The sequence below is a fragment of the Pyrgilauda ruficollis genome, unplaced genomic scaffold, assembly GCF_017590135.1.
Source record: "Pyrgilauda ruficollis isolate IOZ18807 unplaced genomic scaffold, ASM1759013v1 scaffold13, whole genome shotgun sequence".
Classification (NCBI taxonomy): Eukaryota; Metazoa; Chordata; class Aves; order Passeriformes; family Passeridae; genus Pyrgilauda; species Pyrgilauda ruficollis.
The window spans coordinates 7,551,502-7,570,843 of NW_024511432.1; the positions used below are offsets into that span (position 1 = coordinate 7,551,502).

Below are 19,342 nucleotides of genomic sequence, written 5' to 3' on the forward strand. Positions count from 1 at the left end.
TATTGAATCAAATACACCAGTGAATATTTTGATTCATATTCTTATACAGAGAGAAAGAAAAAGCTGAGCCTTTCCCCCCACTACATTCCCCTAAATAATGCTCAAATTAAAAATATTGAGTGGTTGCTATCACTTTACTAGGTGATAGCAGATTGCCAGTTCCCTCAAGCATGTTTGGATGCCTATTGATAATCCAGCTGAGCTGCAGGTGCAATTTATTTTCAGCAAATTCAGCAAGAAACAAGCTGGTTAAATGAGCTTTTGGGAACAAATGGGATGGGGGGAGAGGTGGAAGAACTCATGAATTCCTCTAACCTGATAAACCGGTTACAACCCTTTTTTAAAGAGAAACTTGTTCTGCAGCTTCTTCTCCACAAAGTGCTAGCAGAAAGTTTTCTTGGCTCCCTTGCCAGCTGTCACATCTTCATTTTGGATAAATTATTTTTTAAATTTATTTTTAATACACCCCTCAGTCTTCAAACTGCAGAAAAAATCTGAAAATGCAGGATGACTTTTTTTTTTTTTGAGTCTTATGGCTGGTCTTCCAACTTCAGATTATTTGCTGACTGCATCACCTCAATAAAACTTCTAACAGAGTTTGGAGTATTTTCTGGGTCTGACTTCTGACGGTTTGGAGCAGGTGTTTGGCAAACCTTTGGCAAGTGTTACTAGACAGGCTCTTCTTTCCACAACAAACACTTAGGGTGTCATTTCACAAGATTTGGCTTCAGCAGTGAAGCCAGCTTTTCCCCTGGCCCCATACCAGACTTTGCCATCTTTTTGTTGTGTCAGTAAAACCCTTTGTGAAGCTGTGCTGCAAACAGGATCACTGAAATGAGCAGATGGGGTGGGAACTTAAAACTGCTTTGCTGTCCAAGCTCACATCCTGTGAAACTACACCCTTTGGTTGTGTTTTCATGATCCAACACGTTTGATGGCGATACCAGCTTAAGCTGTTTCTGCCCTTGAACATTTCAATGGCACCTTTCACTGAGGCAGGTGCTGCTACATGGCCCTACCTCCTGCATTCTGCCAGTACAAAAGTCTTGGGGGCTGCAGATTGAATTGGAGCAGGGCACTGCTCTGAATTGAAGGCAGTTCTGGTTTGGAGTCTTATGCACATATGGCAGATTAGGAAGTTCTCTCAAGGGCAGCTGTAGCACCAAGGTGTGGGTGAAAGGAGGGTAACATTTTAAGACAGGTAGGGCACTGAGAAATTTATGTGAAACTGTGGCCTTGGTTTGGCATCAGCAGTGAGTGATGAGGATTTCCTGATAGCCACAAGGGCCTTCAGGTTGTCAGGGTAGGTAAGTGATAAGATTCCTGCTCTTACAGGAGGGCTGAGTGTCCTGTGTGCAGGTAGCCTTATGTAGAGTTTTCACATTTATTAACATCCAACAGCTACCTATTTTCATTGATAAATGTAGAAGAGGATTGGTTAAATTATGTTTCATACTTCTTTTTGGAATATCATCAGTATTTACTGTGTGGAATTAAGGATGTGCTAATGCTTCCTGTAGCTGTAGGATGTTGCAGTGTGGATTTTTATTGTTTTTTTTTTAGCTATGGCTAACATTTTTTTCCAGGACCTTAGTTACAAATCTATTGCTGATGGCCTAGATAAACTATTTTTCTCTTCACAAATTCTCAGCACTACCTAGCTCTGTAGCCCATTACATTATTATTGAAACAAATCTGTTCCCTCAAAAAGCCCAGAAAAGACTTCATAGCTTAAACAGTTCTTCTGTTATGTATATTTTATATATATATATATGCATACAGAAATATACATATGTAGATCATGTGAATCCATTTGTTATTGGCAGCACTTATGTTCTGTTGTGTCATGTGGAAAAACAGTGACCTTACCTTCTCCAAAGGCTGCAATACTTTTATCTGAATTCCTCAAGTATTCACTATAAGAAATAGGAAGGTTTCCTTGTTCTGTTCCTGTATCTAGCAATGTTTCACTTCTGAATGAGCAGAGAATTAAATAAAATAATTTGTCTAAAGCTGCATATTCTTTTCCTTATAGGCGTAAAAGTGGAGTAGCCTTAGCAAGCTGAGCTATCTTATCTTAAAACCAGAAGTGCCAATATTAATGAAAAGGGAATAATTTGTCCCAGTGGTTTAAGGATATGAGTAGACTTTTTTCTGATAGCAGATGTTGCTACATTTTCTGGTGAAGTTGAACAGTAACAATTTATTACCAAGTCTGGGAATAGCATATACGGACCAATAAACTTTACTGTGAGCTTGCAGAACAGCTTGAGGTGCCTGTCTTCACAGGGAGAGATGTTGTGCCATGTTTGTAAACTGTGTCACTAATACATTTGGATGTTTCCACAGCTATAATATGTCTGAGTACTTGAATTTCTGTTGAAATTGTTCTTGCAGGTTCTTTTCTAACACCATTGAAAGGCAGCAAAATAGAGGGTAGAAGCATTTTGGTACAAAGATTGTTGGATTGCATGATCCTCAGAGACTTTGAACTTCTTTCCTCTAACTTGCTCTAAATAGCTACTGAAAAAATCATTGGAAATGTGTTAATGAATTATTGTCAGGGTTTTCGAAAGCGGCTGAGGAATAAATGAAGCATAAAGGATTTTAACATGTAGATGTGGCATTTAGCGACATGGTTTAGTGCTCAACCTGGTGCTGTCAGGTTAATGGTAGGACTCAATGATCTTTTCCAAACAGAATGATTCTATGATTTGTATTCTATTATTTTGGCAGTAATTATATGTGCAGTGCTTCTGTCTGTTCTTGCTGTTAACATGGAAGCAGCTTAGAAAACTTTGTGTGGATTTCTCTGCATTGTCTGTAAACTTGTGCTGTTTCTCTCTTCCTCTGGTAGCATTTTGAAAGGGTTGCACGCTTCCTCAATCTGTATGTTGGTTTACTTGATTTTTTTCCCCCCCTTTTAATAAACCAACACTCTTCAGTTATATATGAAGATCTTAGGTAGCTGAGTGCTGCCAAACGAGGGCAATGTCTCTGTCAATCTGTTGCAGCACTTCTTTGCTGAGCAGTTGGGTTTCAGACTGATGCAGAGATGCTAGAATTTATACTGCTAGCAAAGCAGTGTTCTGGCCAGAACTAAAAATGCTGATTAAATATTAATTTTTTGCATCATAATGTCAACCCTGTCTCATTTTATAATTTCTGTGGTTAAAAGTAGAAATTTTATATCTCTTAATTAGAAACAAAACCAGTCATTCTCCCTCATGTTCTTGTCTTTGCCCTCCTATCTGCTCTGGAGAAGCTTTTTTGTTTCCTGCAGAGATGTCATGTTGCTTTCTGTTAGCTACAATCTTATTCCAATAGAAGGGGGGAAATACTGATGCTCTGAAAGACACCTTGACATGTGTTCTAGGAGAGTCTTGAGTCAGAAATCATGTTTGTTCTACAAACCATGTTTCATTGCTTTGCTCTGATAAATCTGTGGTGATGTTCTTTAAACTGTTCACAACTTGCTCTAGCGTACTTCTACATAATAGCCTCTGTTCTTGCTTTGTTCACAAACAGCTGCTTTGCTTATTTGTCCCTCATGCATTAAATCCACATGCTGTGAAGATAGATGTGAATTATGGGATAAATATTAAGCAAAAGGTATTGGAAGTTGAAATTCAAATGATCGCCCCTTGTGATGAGAGACAAAATAAAACAACTAAAACCAACTCTCTCACTTCCCCCAAACTTCTTTTTCCAAATATTTTTGTTTCTCTTTCCTCCTGCTGCCTTTTTTTATAGATCTGCAATGGGCAGAGTGTGGCAAAAAAGGATTGAGAAATTGATATTTTATTAACATTAAAATATTAGTTAGAAACATAAGGTTAAGAAACAGTTGTATTCCTTCTTGCAAAAACTTGGCTCCTGTGATGATTTTGGACACCTGTTAGCTTAAAATGAAAGGTTCTGTTACTAGAGCTCTAGGACAGTCTCTGAATTTTGTTATCATTCTTATTGAATTCAAATCAAAACTTAATCAGTGAGGTTTCCATTCTCTGGCTCTTATTCAAGAGAAATGTAAACTTGTGCTTTAACATTACAATGAGCTGTGTCGACATTGGCAGTGTGTGGAATTAATTCTGCTGTAATTTCTGTAAAGATGTTTACTTGCCTGGTAAGTAAGTCTGTTGCAGTGAATTGCACTAAGAGGAAAGTAGAACTATAGTAATGTTACTTGAAAAATAAAAGTGAAAAAACCCTATGGAGGTTTGCTGTGTAGCCAGACCTTATTGTAGCTGAAAGTCGATTTAAGTTAACTTTGCAGCTTAAGAAATACACAAGATGTATAACACACTCTTGAATCAAATACCATTGGATTGGAGTGGGATCATGAAAGATAGAGAGTTGGAAATACATAATTGTCACAAGAATATGACTGTGACAGAGTTTTGCAGTTTGCTTGATTGATAACTTGAGTGTCTCAGTGTTATTTTTTACAACAGAATTAAAATGACACGGGACTTCATCTTGTTGTAAATCATGTGAGATGGCACCTTGTCCATATGAAGGGCAGAAGAAAACTGCTGTTCATGTGGTTATGCTTAAAGAAACAAAAGAAAATATAAATCAACACCCTTTCTCTATAAGTCTCAGATGCTAAGATTTGATCACAAGAATCTGTGACTTGCTTCACATTCAGACAAACACATGTCAAGTCTTTTGGTCACAAGGAACTCACTTTGGAAGGAGTAAGTTACCTGAAAGGGAGGATGCAGTTCTGTAAAAGGAAGCAACATCCAAATAGTGTAACCATTAATGTCCTTGTTCTGTGTTGAGCAGGTCTGAATCCCTTGGAAGGCCAAGTGTACATTTTGTTCTTACTCAGTTGTGAACTGCTAAAATCATATCTCTAATAATTTCTTACTCTCATTTTTACTTATGAGTCATTACCAATTCTTGATGCTTGCCCTAATCTGTGACTGGAAAGTTTGGGAGGTTGAAGGTAAACTGATTTAGGGATCTAATTCCACTTGTCCTTTATGTATTTGTGAAAGCATGTTTGTACAAGAAAGGGAACACTCCCCCATTTACAAAGCAAAACAGGGTCAATTTAAGAAAGTTTGACTTTCTTTTGCTGATATTTGTAAGAGTTTGATCAAGAATCACTTGGATTCTTATATAAGCAAAGATACTCTATAGATTTCAAGGCTGTTATTCAGGAAAGTCCATGCTTATGATATTCTTACAGTACACGTTTAATGGAGAGGCAGGAGTATGAGAAAATTATGCAGGAAACTGTGTTGTAGGTGATAAGTGTCTCTTCATTCTTTTGGTGTTGCCTCATCTTTTTACTTTCCCTGTGTATTACTACATAAAAAAACTTGAGAAACAACCTACTAGAAAAAAATGCTTTAATTTTGCAGGCATTGGCTATTCTCCTACAACTGGTTAAGCTTGCACTACAAACAATGAGGTAGTGTTGAGTAAATAGAGCAGTACCAAGCATTACAGTCAATAGAGCCAGTGCTAAAGATCACATTGCTAATGAAAGTTTGTCCTTGAAACAGAGGTGAGTGGGAGTGGGGGAGGTATAGAACACTGAGAGAGAGCTTGTGCTTATATCAAGACTTTGGGAAATGTTGCAGTCATGGCATTAATTAAAACCTAGAGTTTGGAAAGTATGTTCAACCTTGTCTTTCAGGCTATAATGACTTGCTCTGTGAGTTGAGCTGATAGCAAGCAGCCTGTGAGGACTGTGAGGCACCATTGTGAACCTGCTTGAAATGTAGGTAAAAGGTTGACAGAGTAGGGATTTTTTTTGTGTTAGTAGTATTCAGAATTTTCTTTTTGCTTAAAATCAGACTTATGAATAATCTGTGCTAACAATTGATTACGTATTTTGAAAGACGTATATTTTTGTGTTATTTTGTTGATTTTGATAGCTATGGCCTCTTTCACACAGATTAATTTAAAGTGAAAACATAGTTTATCTCAGTAAGTGTTTCTATATTTAGCAGTTTACTGACACATAATGTAGTAGTAAAGTAAGTCCACAAACTCTGAAATTCTTATGTTGCTGGGCTGGGGAGCTTTATCTTACACAAGGCTAACTTCAAGTAGCTTATTTGTGGAGTACTCTGCATATTTCAACACTCTCTTATTAAAACAGGTTGTGCTTTTGAAGATAAAAGCCTGTGACCTGATTGCTGTGACATTCAGATGGCCTGAGCCATGGTCTTGCCTTTTATGCTTAATGCATTACTTGAATTAGATGCTGTAGATACCATAGCTGGAAAGCATGCAAATAATCTGGTGTTTCAAACTTCCATCTAAGAAATAATTAATCAAAAATGGTCATAAAATGCTCAAGTGGCATGGCTTGGACAGATCTTTGTCATGGCAGAAGGCTAGATGTCTGCATTCTTTCCTAGGAAGAATTAAAGCATTTAGTTAGCTATTGTTTACTTTGCTGCACAAAGACCCAGGTCCAATTAAAATGAACCACAGAAAGAAATAATGTGGAAGTTTCATCTTTAAAACTGTTTACCACAGCCCTGAGTAACGATGGTGTGTTTTCTATGCTCCACAGAGTGTCACTGGACAGACAGACCATGACAATTGTTGCTCTGTTTCTGTATTTCATGTTCCACCTGTTGCTGAACAACTCTAAACAAACTTATTTTTATGCAGGAAATTAGCTGTAGGCTACTCTCACCAGCTAAGTTTAAAGTTGCCAGTCCCTCTATTTATTCTGAAGGAGTATAATGAATTTTAAAGGAATTTTCTCTGTTTTATTGAGTAGAAGGATGCAGTAAATTTAAAGAATACCTTCCATTTCCCCCCTTGAGGTCTTGCAGTAATTATAAGAGGTGTCTATAGGCCTTTTTCTCTTGAGAGAATTTTGGTGACCTGTGAGGTGACAACAAGGAGGAGGACAAGGTGGTATTATTTCCTGTAACTTCAGCTTTCCAACAAAGTAAAGGATAAAAGTGAATATCATAAATACGCTTAAAAACATAATTCTGTGTTTTTCAACTACCACTGCTTTTGAAGATTTGTGATTGGAATTTCATGGCAGAACCCCAAGCCTAAGATAGCTGAGACCCTGTTGTCACATTTTGCTCACAGAGTGACTGGAAAAGAATTCATTTCTTTCTGTGAGAGAGGCAACAACAGGAGTTTGTCTGTTTAAGCAGCTGGTGTGGAGGAAACTGCTTTGGAAGAGCTAGAGAAGCAGCAGGATGTGCAGCACGGGGTCTGGACCTCTGCTCAGGAAAGAAGACAAAGCGACAGCAGATTACCTGGTAGCAAGAAGCAGCATAATGTACTTGAGGAGAAGGCAGTCTCCAGTGCTTGAAGCTCAGTGCCACATCCTGCCTTTCCTTGAGACTTAGTAGGGTAAATTTGCTCTTACACTTGCAAATTCTAAAGATGGAGCTGGACTCTAACTGGTTTTGGCTATGTAATATCTCTCTTGAGTACATTTGTGGTGGGCTTTGTGACTGATTAGTCCTTCTGTTATTTAATGTAGTTTCAAGGCCATCAAGAGGTATAAGGTGATATGTAACTTGACTGGTCATACTGAGCAAAATTAGATTCTCTGGCAAGCTGGAAATGGACCCCATGCTTTTGTCCAAGCTAGTCTGCAGTCACTAAATAATCTCAGGCATTAGTGTTCAGTAGAGCAAATAATTGCCTTCCTCCTAATAGGAGAAATCAACTGGCAATATTATTTTTGAACATTTCTAGTGAATGGACCTGGGCTGCCTCTGTCATCTCCTGCATGTTTGCCCTGCAATGAATTAAAACCAAGGGGCAATTTCTTTTTCATGTTTATGTCTGAATGGTATCTAAATATGGTGGTTTTACCCCTGTTTAGCTAGAAGGGGAAAAGAAGTTATTTGTAGCTTGTGGCTATACTGGGGCTTACACTTTTTTCTTTTTTTTTCATACAGCAATTTCAGCACAAGGTCACCATGTATCCATTATCAGCCATGTGGAATATCAGTTAACAGATGAACAAAGGCAAGGGCTTACTATAGGATTCTCTGTTTAAAAAGTTACCCAGCACAATAAAGGGTTATCATACTTGTAAATAGTGCTGAAACGCAGTCTGTGCACCTCCCAGTAGTATTGACATGCTTTAAATTCCTCCATTGCATGGATAAGGGTGACACTCTCACCAGGGTTGGAAGAGTGAAGGAGCAGAAGACTGCTCATGGAGAGTATTGTAAATAAATGTGAAACCCTCATGGGTGTAGGAGCTGAGGCACAAAGTCCAAGTGAAAATATTTCCCTAGGCTGACATGTCATGGTATGTTGTGTGTGTGCAAGCTTTGTATACCAAAGCCATGGCTTGTTACTCCTGACTTTTCTCATGCTGTATTAGACCCTTTAAGTCTTCAGAAAAACTTCAGGATTCAGTGGTGTTCCAATCTTGCTTATGTTTTAGTGGCATCTCAACTCTTGATCTCCTTCGCTTCCCCCCAACCTGGAAAACTTGTCCTTTCCCAAGCACCCCCAGCCCCTCAGGCACACAGTGTGGTGCCATTGGTGGCCTGATCTTTGGTGGAGCTGCAGAGTGGGCAAAAGAGAGTCCAAAGTGGTGGGAGTCACACGACAGCTGAGGCTGGAATGCACCTATAGATGTTGTCCAGCCCAAGCCCTGAAAGCAGGGACACTTGAGCAGGCTGCCAAAGACCATGGCCATTTGGGTCTTTAATATCTTCAGTGATGAAGAATCTGCAACTTTTCTCAGCAGCCTCTTTCATTGTTCAACTGCTTGAAACCTTCTTTCAGGAACCACACCTGCAACTGTATAATTGGGTTTGGGTGTTCTCTGGAATAAATTGTAGAGGACTTAGCATAAAATCAGGCTTTGAGGCAACAACTGCAGTACCTTTTGCCTGTTGAAACAGAACTGGGAATAGAAAATCTTCAGTGAAACCTTTTTGAAGATTATCCTTTGTTTTCCATGCTGCTGTTAACTGAAAGAAGACTGATCATTGTTGTATGCTCAATGCTACAAGCGAAGAATGACTCACACCAAAGGTCTGAAAAAGAGTCTAAAGCTCTAATGTTGTGAATTGCAGTAATGTCTAATAAGTGATGATTATTTTTTTAAAATACAAGTTACGCTGGAAAACATCCATGGTTATAAACAGTATGGCTTTAATCATAGGTTTGCACAAAGGAGGTGTAAGCAGTGCACATTTATGTGCCTCAGATGAAACTTTTTTCTTCTCAGGGTACTTTACAGATCTGTGGAGTCTTATTTTCACTTTCTCTAGAACAGTTTCATTTTAGTAATATGAGGGGTTTTTAATCTCAAGAGAATATATCAGAATGGAAGTCCTAAGTGAGCCAAAAAAACTTTTCTTCAAAGTTATTCCTGAAAGTTTTCTTTTTAATAATGACCAAAAGCTATCATTCCTGAAAAAGTTTTATTGTCAGGGTTTTTGTTTGTTTTGGTAGTTTTTGTTTTGTTTTATTTGCTTGAATTTTTTTGCAAAACACTAATCTAGAATGCTAAACGTGTTCAAAGTCTTTTGACAGGCTTTAAACCAAAAGAATTATCATCTCTGTCTCATGCCTCCAGTTTTGACTAGACTAAATATGATCTGTTCACCATCCCAAATCTAAAAACGGCATGGATGAAAAAATGAGCACATTTTGATATGCTGATATGGCAGAAAGTAGACCGTGTATTCATCTTCAATCACCAAATTCTATACTCTGGGCAATTTAGTAACATCCTGTTGATACTAGTTATTTGAAACCAGATCCCTCACTGTGAGGACCACTCTTTGTGTGAAGAATATTGATAAATATAACTCATCTTTCTACTTGAAAATAGATTCGAGTCTAGCATAAGTGTGGACTACAAGCTAAGCTGTTTTCTGGATTTTTATGTTATATTTTAGCATGACATTCCAGACCTGCTTAAACTGCAAGGATGCCTTTAATTCTGAAGCTCTGTGAATGATTTTGTCTTGTCTTAGCTGTGATGGGTCAGTAGAGCCAAAATAAGCAAAACAGAGAAATTCTGTGCATGACAAAGGAAAAGATCCTGTTTTAAAGACTCACTAGCAGCTCCTGGAAATCTGATGCATAAGGGGCAGCTGAATTTTCTGTTACTTCTCAGAGGTGGTTTGAAGAAAGAATCCCCCAGAGTGCCATGGTGTTTTAGAAATGGTTCAATTTGACAGCATGGGTGCATTCTGTGACTGAACTATCTAAGTATTTAATTACCATGCCAGGCACAGATACAGCACAGATGCAGTGGCCTTTCTCAAGGATGACAGCTATTTTTAGTAAGGGAAATGAGACTATCCAAATAGACAGACGTTTATTTTAGTTTCTCGTGCATCATAACTGTAGAAAAAGCCTAATGAAGAATCTTCTTGTTTCTCCAAGATCTACATCTTAGCTCAGCTATATTTAAGGCAACACGAAGGGGGCTGTTATTTTAGTCCCTTGGGATTCATCTGTAAAAAACACAGCAGCTTGTGCTGGCTTTCATCCAGCTTTGCTGCTGGCAAAACATGTCTCTTCAATCTCTTTGTACTCTCAGCTACATGACCAAAATCCTGTTTAGCCGGTTTTTCAAACTGGTGTTCAAAGTCTCTCCTTCCCTCTCACCACCTTTTCTCTAAGAACTGTTTTAGGTTTTGTGGTGGCAAGTATACAGAGCAGCTTGCTTGATTCTTCCTCTTCCCTCTGTTCAGTTTTTAATCTTGGTGTGGAATTATTGAACATATTCCTTTAAATAAGGAATGACTCATCAGTGCTTTGCTGGAGAGACTGATCTGGTGGAATAAGCAAGAAAGGTGGAGGATCATGCTGATAGACTGGTTCTTGCAGTCAAAATGAGGGCTGGTTGCAAGATGCAAAGAGGTAATTAACAGTGTGTTGGTGCTGTGGAAGGAGCAGATGAGCAGGGCAGACAGGGTGTGTGAGCTTGGTGGGGGCAGCGTTAAGGTGGGGCGGCTTTGCCTGCTGGAGTGGGGGCGTGCTTGGACGGCAGCATGAAGGTGAATGACAGCAGGTAAATAGCTGAGATGGATTTTATTAGTGGAGTGAAGGAGATGGGGATGGAATTTATGAAATGACAGAGTTGTGGACAGGTTGTTCAACATGTGAGACAGAAAAAGGTAATGTAAATCTGGTGCTGGTCTTAACTTGTCCTTTGCTTGCTCCATTTGGGTGGATGCCGGTTCAAGGCTGTCTTTTGAAATGCTGCCTGAAATCTGTGGTGCAAGAAAGGAGACTGAAGATGGCTTTTCCTGGGCAATGCTGAATTGCTTAACTGGTGTGGCTTGTTGTGCTGAACAGTGTGGCTTTACAAACACATCTGCCCTAGCTGCTTTCACACGTTTGACTCATGTGTTGTGTGTATCTATTGCCTGGAAGATTTGAGGGTCCAGTGTGATCTACAGCAGCAAGAGCTGGTCCACAGCTATGCCTTTCATACTCAACCTCTGCAGAATCAGGAGACATCTCCTGTGGATGAAAGAAGCTACTTCAGGCTGATCTCAAATATCTGTTGTTCCTCTGGGGCTATTTTGCCCTGTGCTGTGATCCTGAGTGAATCTTCCCATTCACTCTGCTACCCCCTCCTCTCCTCAGTTAACCCATGCCATAGTTGAGCTGGTTTGGATAACAAAGATTGCTTATGTCTCCTGACTATTCTTCCCACAGCTGTCTTGCCCTCTTCCAGAGCAGTACACCCCAAAGTTTGAAACAGGTTGTTTTTAAAATAGAGGTTTCTAAATTAGCTCCCAGCAAGGCCTGCCAACCTTGTGGCCGTTTATCTAAGGTACTTTAAGCTGCTGGGATTTGGTAAGAAAAGTAGAGTATTGTTTTGACACGTTGATTGTTCCATTGGAAAGGAGTTTGCAATGTTGAATGTTATCACTGACATTTAATAAATATGCACTGCAAATACACTTGGTAAAAATAAAAACAAATGCTGATCCTCAGTAGTTCTTTAAACCTTAGTACACTTGGAATTCTGGGCTTATCAGTGTCCTTATGCAATATTTTACTACTCTGGCATCTTCTCAGTACTGGCTTCTGAAATTATCTGTGTTGTCTTTTCAGCTGTAGATTGTGTGGGAAACACCACCTGGAAAAAATGTGAATATTTCACTGCAAGTCTTGATTTTTACTAACGTGACTTACACCATTTGACCTGAGCATTTCCTCCCTTGTGCAAACATTTTTCTCCTTTAGTTTTCTAACTTGATGAAGTCTTTTTTATCTACAGTTTTTACATTTTGTGTGTACAGCAGGAGACTCCTTACGTTTGCTGCTTTCTACAAATTGTGTAGGTTAGATTTCTTCTTATATCTGATCAAAATAACTTCCTAACTGCACTCTGTGTTAGCTCTTGAGCATCTTCAGTAACACAAGGTACAAAGTTGAAGGTTTGGGGAGTGTTTTATTGCTGTTCATCAGTAAGACTCTTCTTCCTTTCAGCAAGAATCCCTGTGCACCCCCACTGGAGGCTGATTCCTATCACCATTTCCAACCCCTTTTTACAAATATTTGCTCTTTACTGTGCCCGTTGGTATCGGGGTTCGCTGTTATTTGTCTCTGTGTTGAGTTCCCACACATTAGTTAAAAAAAACAAACAAAACAACAAAAAAAAAAAACCAAACCAAAAACTAGTAAGTTTCTGCATTTAGTAAGAAGGTAATTCTCATGTGCATCGTTGTGGTGAAAATATTTGTTGTTGGTCTGTGACTGCGGCTGTCCACAGAACTACTTTTCTTAAGTGGTTCCTATGGAGTCCACTGGAATTTTCTTCTTTTTCTGATGTTTACACATCAACTGAGGTATTTTGAGCACTCTCAGATCTCAATTTTCTGACTTTAAATCATCTTTGAACAATAACTGGCTTTAAAGCCTCAGGTTCTTCAAGACTTCAGCTTGTGGTAGGACCACAACCTGTAGTAGCAATTGGGAGGAAACAGGCTTTGGGAATCTGCAAGTTTAGGTTGGTTGATTTTTAGTTAGTTATTTTGTCTGTGTGTGATGTGTTTGTTCTTTTTGTGTGTTTTGGTAGTGTGCAGAGAATTGCATTATAAAGGTTTTTGTTTTGGGCGGATATTCACCCTTCTTACAGTTTCAAATACTTCTCTGCTATTAAATAACTTCACTTTGTAGATATGTTCATATTTATATCTGTAAATATATCTGCAAATGAAGCAACTTACCCATCTCTGCCCCTCAGTTCCCTGTTTTGGTGTGTAGTACCCACTACTACTGGATTCTGAACTCAGAATGGCAGTGGAACTCCAGTCAGCTGCCCAAGCCTAGAAAAGGGCCTGGATTGGTCTGAGCAGCTATTTTGAAACAAAGCCTGGGAAATCATGTCTCTGCTCCTTCTAAATCATGTTCAATACATGTGTTTTCCCTTGTGGAGCCTTACCTTTGGGCTGCAGGTGCTGCAGCACTTGTTCACACTGAGCTCTGTGTAGCTGTGGGATCAGGTCATTAGGACATCATCTTTCCTGAGCAGAGACTGTAATGATGTAAAGTGCCACATGTGGTATGGTAAAACAAACCAACTCTCTTTTCTCCCCATATACAGGTTAAAAGACAGCACAAAGATATTGTCTGAGCCTCAAATCAACTTGTAATTTGCTTTTGGGGGTGGTTGTTTTGGAAATAGAAGCCGTTGCTGAGAGCAGTGGGTGGCTACTGCATCGTGATTGTAATTATTGCTTTGCTTGTGAGGTGATGCTTTCCTGAGAGGGAGTAGCATCAAGAGGGAAGCTTAGAATAATTGCATTTGTACCCTTGAAAATTAGTTAACAGGCTACTGATTACTGATACATGTAGATACTATAATATGCTAGCTGACTTATTAGGAGCTAGGAATTTAACACTGGTATAGAGTAATAAAAGGCTGGAAACTGTTATCTAAGGGTGGAAAATAACAGAATAAGACAACTGGAGCCCTTTCCTCTTGAGAATTAATCTGCTGGGGGTTAGCCATCCTGGAGCTGGAAATAATTTTTTTTAATCTAGTATTCATAACACTTTATCTCTACCAAGAACTTTATTAGCTTGGACATGACTTGATTATAATTTTACTTTTCAAGGTATTAGATCACTATTTGTTTGGCTTTTCTTAATATATTACTTTTGAAACATTATTAAATCATGATGGGTAGGGTTTTTTTTGTTTGTTTTTCAAGTTAAATAATTATTAAGGACATAATCAAAGTCAAAGGTGCTATAGGTGAAGAAAGGGTATTGCAAAATCAATATTGTAGTTTATCTTCAAAGTTCTTTCAAATATTTAATAACTTAAATTATAGTTAGTCCAGATTTTGTACATTACCAATATAATATGATAATTTTTCATATGAACTCATAATTCTGCCATAATCTTCTTAATTAGTCTTTTTACTATATTCTGTGTGTTCTTGTTTTCTATACAAATGCATACAGTTTATTTGCTTACTTTAATCAGGAGCGTGTCTGTTCTCCATCATGTTTTTCAAAAACTTTTACAAAATATTGAATTACTTTATCTCTTTTTTAAAAAAAAGTGCTGAAGCATGGCAAGTGCATGAAATTATCAGTCAATACAATGAAACTTTTCACTTCATTTTCAAAAACTTTAACAAAATATTGAATTACTTTATCTCTTTTTAAAAAAAAAAGTGCTGAAGCAATGGCAAGTGCATGAAATTATCAGTCAGTACAATGAAACTTTTCACTTCATTTTACAGTTTAGTCAGCTGGTATCCAGTGATTTGAAAGTACTTGGAAGGAGCTCTTACACACTCTGCAGTGATGGCCAGCTACTCATCCGACAAGTTCTCCACCCAGAAACATCCAAGAAGGTACAAGATGAGAACTGGTGCAGAGAGGCAGCACTGGGAGGGGAGTGATACAATTCCACCTGGGAACTGGAGTGTCCCATCCCTGCCTGAGCCCTGAGTAGTTATTTTAGGCACTTGATCTTGAAAGTCAGCCACACTACTTGGACTCCCAGATGAGCATAAGGAAGAGGAACATTAGGAAAAACAGGATAGAGATAGAAGCAATACAAGTACTTTGAATTTTGTGTGTGGGGTGGAAGCAGAGGTACAGATCAAAACTCAGAAGTGATGGAGAACTATTGCTTTGCTTAGGCTTGTGTTAAACCAGTGTCCTGTGGAGGGTAAGCACACAGGTGGTGGTGTGGCCTGGCAGTGCTTCCCCATCTGCACTTATTCAATGGGAAGCAGAGTTGCGTCTTATTTGCTACACCCACGTGAAGCAACAGTTTCTGCTCCAAGTTCCTGGAGGGTTTAGAGCACCCTGTCATGCACAGGGAGAAGAACCTGTGCAAGGTGGTGGCTCTTGAGTTTGCTGGCTTAGCAGGGTCTGCAGGAGCCCCACAACAATGAGAGCTGCTGACATGGAAGGAGCTGGCTAGTTGTTGGATTTTTTCCTGAAAGTTGCTGAAAGGGATTTTGTAAACTGTGACAATGTTTATTTAAAACTTGTCGTCATGGTTTGGCACAAATCTGCTTTTCAGTGTAGCCACAAAAGATAAAATAGTGTCAAAAATGGGAATTAAGCAGCAAAACACAGATATTTTAAAATATTTTTTTCCCAGCCATCCTCTCCATCTGTTTTGCATGGGTCTGACTCCCAGAGGCTATTTGACTTTGTTCATGTAGAGATCCAGTTCTGTAGAGTTATGGAATTTGAACTGTGTTACAAAGGAATCAAACTGCTCTGTCGCCAGCAAGCTGGTGACATGGAACTACGTGATTTCTGAGAGTACCTCATTCAGTTCAAAAGTATTAATTGAAATTTAAAGGGATTGCATGTATAAAATAAACATTTTTACCTTCCTTGTAGAACTTTGTGTTGTCAGACTGCTTCTATTCCTTTTATGATCTGCGCAAAGAATTCCACACTTGCTACCCTAGTTCAGCCGCCGTGAAAGATCAGACTATCAAGACCATGGCAGAATGTATCCTTTTGCTTCAGCTTATATCCCACAATCACTTAAGTTCCTTGAATTTTATCTCTGTGATTGAGTTTAGAAAACTAAAACTAGATGCGGGTTTTATAAACTCACAGGTAAAGTGAAAGGAGTGTGTGTCAGGGGAGTTGCTCTGCTTGTAATTTTTTTTCCCCCCAAGTCGAATCTAATTGATTTCTAAACCATATTTAGTAAATCTGCCAAAGAAAAGCATCACTTGCACTGGTACTTGATCTTAAAGGGAAAGCTGAGCTGTCAGTGGGCTTTTTCAGCACCAGCTGGCCTGCAGGTTTCCACTGTTTACAGATAACAGTTGCATGATCCTGACTACACTGAGTTTAAAATAAAGCAAAAACAAAACCCACATATTACCCTACATATCAATTCAAATTAGAGGGATTGTTGAGGCCCATCTGAATGGGATTGAAGTTCGGTTATGTTTGAAGTGATAAGAACTTGTCAGCTTTTCCTTTCTTGGACTGTTAACACTGCAGCTATGTAAGCACTCAATAGTTTTCAAACTGTTGTCTGTTGAAGTGAATATAAACCAGTTTATCAGCAGTGTAACATGTCTAATAGCCACATGTCCCCACTAAGACCAGTACATTTGATTATTAGTTCTGTGCTAATATCATGAAAGCCTTATGACTTACTTACAAAGGATTGTGCAAGTCTGTTATTTTCTATAATCACCTGTTTAGATCTAGGCTTAGGGACAGATGAAGCAGAGGAGGACTTTGGCGTGTGGCAAGTGAAGACCATGGTGGCTATCATTTTCAGCATGCTTTCAGAAGGTTGTAGTAAGTTAACTATTTATACTGAATGCTAAAATCCTTCTTTTCTGAAAGAATTGGCAGTGGTGCTGTCATTCTTAAGTAATCTCTGACTCTGGTTATATTTAAACTTCCTGTTTTGTCACAGATCACGTATTTACTGAGCCTGAAACTGTGAAACACAAGTATGAAACAGGTCCTTGGTAAGTGCTCTTGTCACGGTTGTTTACAAATAAAGATGAGTCTTGTGTGCAGCAAGGAAAGCTTGTGAATATTTCCCCATGGTCATGTGAAAGCAGGCTGGCTCCTGAGAACAGCCCAGTGTAATCAGTGCACAGTCACTGCAGTGCAGCCAGACTGTGGCTGGCATGCTGTACTTTAGTCCATCTCTTTAAAGTCACTGCAAGTTAAATGCTCTTTGTTCTCTTGCTTCTGTTTTGCATGGCAGCGAGGCTGGCTTATCTTACCCAGGTGAAGAAATATTTGTGAACTTTCCCTAAGTCAACAGGGCTGATGGCCAGTGCACCCTACATGAGCTGAGCTGTGTGGTGCTTCTCAAAGTGGTTTTACATTCTCACTTGGATGTTGGGTTTAGGGATGAAGGAACAGATGGCTCATCTGTACAAATGCATTTCAGTGACCAGACTGAAATACCTTAGGCTGAAGTAATTTGTGTTGCTTGGACTGCTAGATCTTTCAAATGAAATTAATTCAGTTCCTCATTACAGTGAGGCAGTTTTCCTATTTTTTTATTTAAGGAATTGCAATGTGGTGACAACCTTGTGCATCTACAGTGTTATAGATATAAAGGGATTATCCAAGTTATCTTCCCTTTCTTTATTGAAAGGAATAATGGAGATAGGAGAGTCTCAACATAAAATATGCTCCCAATTTACAATTCACTTAGTTGCAATCTGAAGTTTGATAAAATATTGGAAAACCTGGATGAAAGCTTACTTTTTCTTCTTTTTTCTTTTTGTGCAGTAGTAAATCTGAGACTGTGGACAGTGAGACAGTAATACGTGCCAGAGGTTTGCCATGGCAGTCTTCAGACCAGGATATTGCTCGTTTTTTCAAAGGACTCAACATTGCCAAGTAAGATAAGGAGAATTAGCCTTGCTTTATCACTTTGCCTTTAATAGCAAGTTCTTTTAATATTTGCTGTATACACATCCCTCACTCTCCCCACTGGAGTCCTTCAGTCTTTCCCCACTTGACCCCTTCCCATGCTGTGGCCATGACAGCTGAACAGGTTTACCACCCTTAGGGGTGCAAGAAAAAGTTTTGAAATATGTGAAGAAGAAAAGAGACTTGTCAATTGAAAACAAATATATACATCCATTTATAGCTAGTATAAAAAGGGAGAAACTCCTATTGCATTAATCAAAACAGAGGCCAAGACATAAAAAAAGCTTTAATTTTGTGCCTGTGTGGTGCTTCACACAACTTATAATTCTTCTATACCCCCTATACAGGCCACATTCAGAAACTTCTAAGTCCTCTTTGGAATAAATTTTCCTGTGATTCAAGTGTATGCCTGTGTATAGATTTATGTGTATACATATATATGAAGAGAGTTGAGGTTATTTAGCATATCTGTCAATTAATATATATTGCAGACCTCCAACACCGAGAAAATATATATATTTTTTTTTAATTTAGAGTGATGAGGAACTTCAAATGTGCATCTCTGAGGTAACAGGAAGGACAAATTTGAATCTTTATGGGAGTTGAGAAAGTGATGAACAGCATGAGATCCAGGATCTCAGTGAAGCAGATTTTGAAGTATAATTGTGTTACAAGAAAAATTAAATTTTGGATAGTAGCAATTTCTTTTCCAATCTGTAATCTTCATGTTTAAGTCTGATTCCTTTACTATTCTTACACAGTTATTTATTAAATGTATTAAAGATTCAGACTAAGCTTATGTTTGTTGTCTTTACCTTCCAGGGGTGGTGTGGCTCTTTGTCTGAATTCCCAAGGAAGAAGAAATGGGGAGGCTTTGGTTCGGTTTGTCAATTCTGAACAGAGAGACCTTGCCCTGGAAAGGCACAAGCATCACATGGGCAGCAGATACATTGAGGTAAAAAGTTGTGACTTGAAACAAATCTTTGGAGAGAAACCTGAATATTTCAGGCTATGTTCTCATTCAAAACCAAAGTGCACTTCTGTTTTGCTCAAAATACCAAAACACAATTCTCTTGCTTGTGAAAGTGAGTGTGTGGTTTAAAGCTGAACATTGTGATATTCATGTGGAATTTTTTGTTCTTTCTTTCAAGGTTTACAAAGCAACTGGGGAAGAATTCTTAAAAATTGCAGGAGGTAAGTGATGCTGGAATTCAGTGTGATTACTTCAGTTCATAGGAATGTTGTTCATGCTCTTTTTTTTTTCCTTAACTGAGGAGGCAAATGGATAATGAAGTAGCTTTTCCTGTTTTGCCTTCCAAGAATGTTTGACCCTGTCAAGTTCTGTTTTCACGTGGTTGAAACTGAGCTGTGAGCATCTGAGCTGTGATGTTCACAGATTTCCCTCCTTCTTGGGAGGAAGACCAGCCTTTGCAGTGGAAGCACCTGTGTATCTTGTATTAATTCACACTAATCTCATCTTTGCTCTGATTTC

The 19,342-nt window shown here is 38.7% G+C and overlaps 1 protein-coding gene across 3 annotated transcripts in view; it reads left to right on the top strand.

Annotated features, from left to right (window-relative positions):
- The window catches only part of ESRP2 (epithelial splicing regulatory protein 2), a 41,157-nt gene that overhangs the window by 4,689 nt on the left and 17,126 nt on the right, over positions 1–19,342 (top strand). For all 3 annotated transcript variants that reach the window (XM_041458780.1, XM_041458782.1, XM_041458781.1), the window contains exons 3-9: positions 14,700–14,813; positions 15,823–15,937; positions 16,651–16,749; positions 16,871–16,925; positions 17,707–17,817; positions 18,673–18,805; positions 19,002–19,044. In XM_041458780.1, coding sequence (XP_041314714.1) covers positions 14,700–14,813; positions 15,823–15,937; positions 16,651–16,749; positions 16,871–16,925; positions 17,707–17,817; positions 18,673–18,805; positions 19,002–19,044 — 670 coding nt within the window. The remainder of the gene's footprint in view (positions 1–14,699; positions 14,814–15,822; positions 15,938–16,650; positions 16,750–16,870; positions 16,926–17,706; positions 17,818–18,672; positions 18,806–19,001; positions 19,045–19,342) is intronic.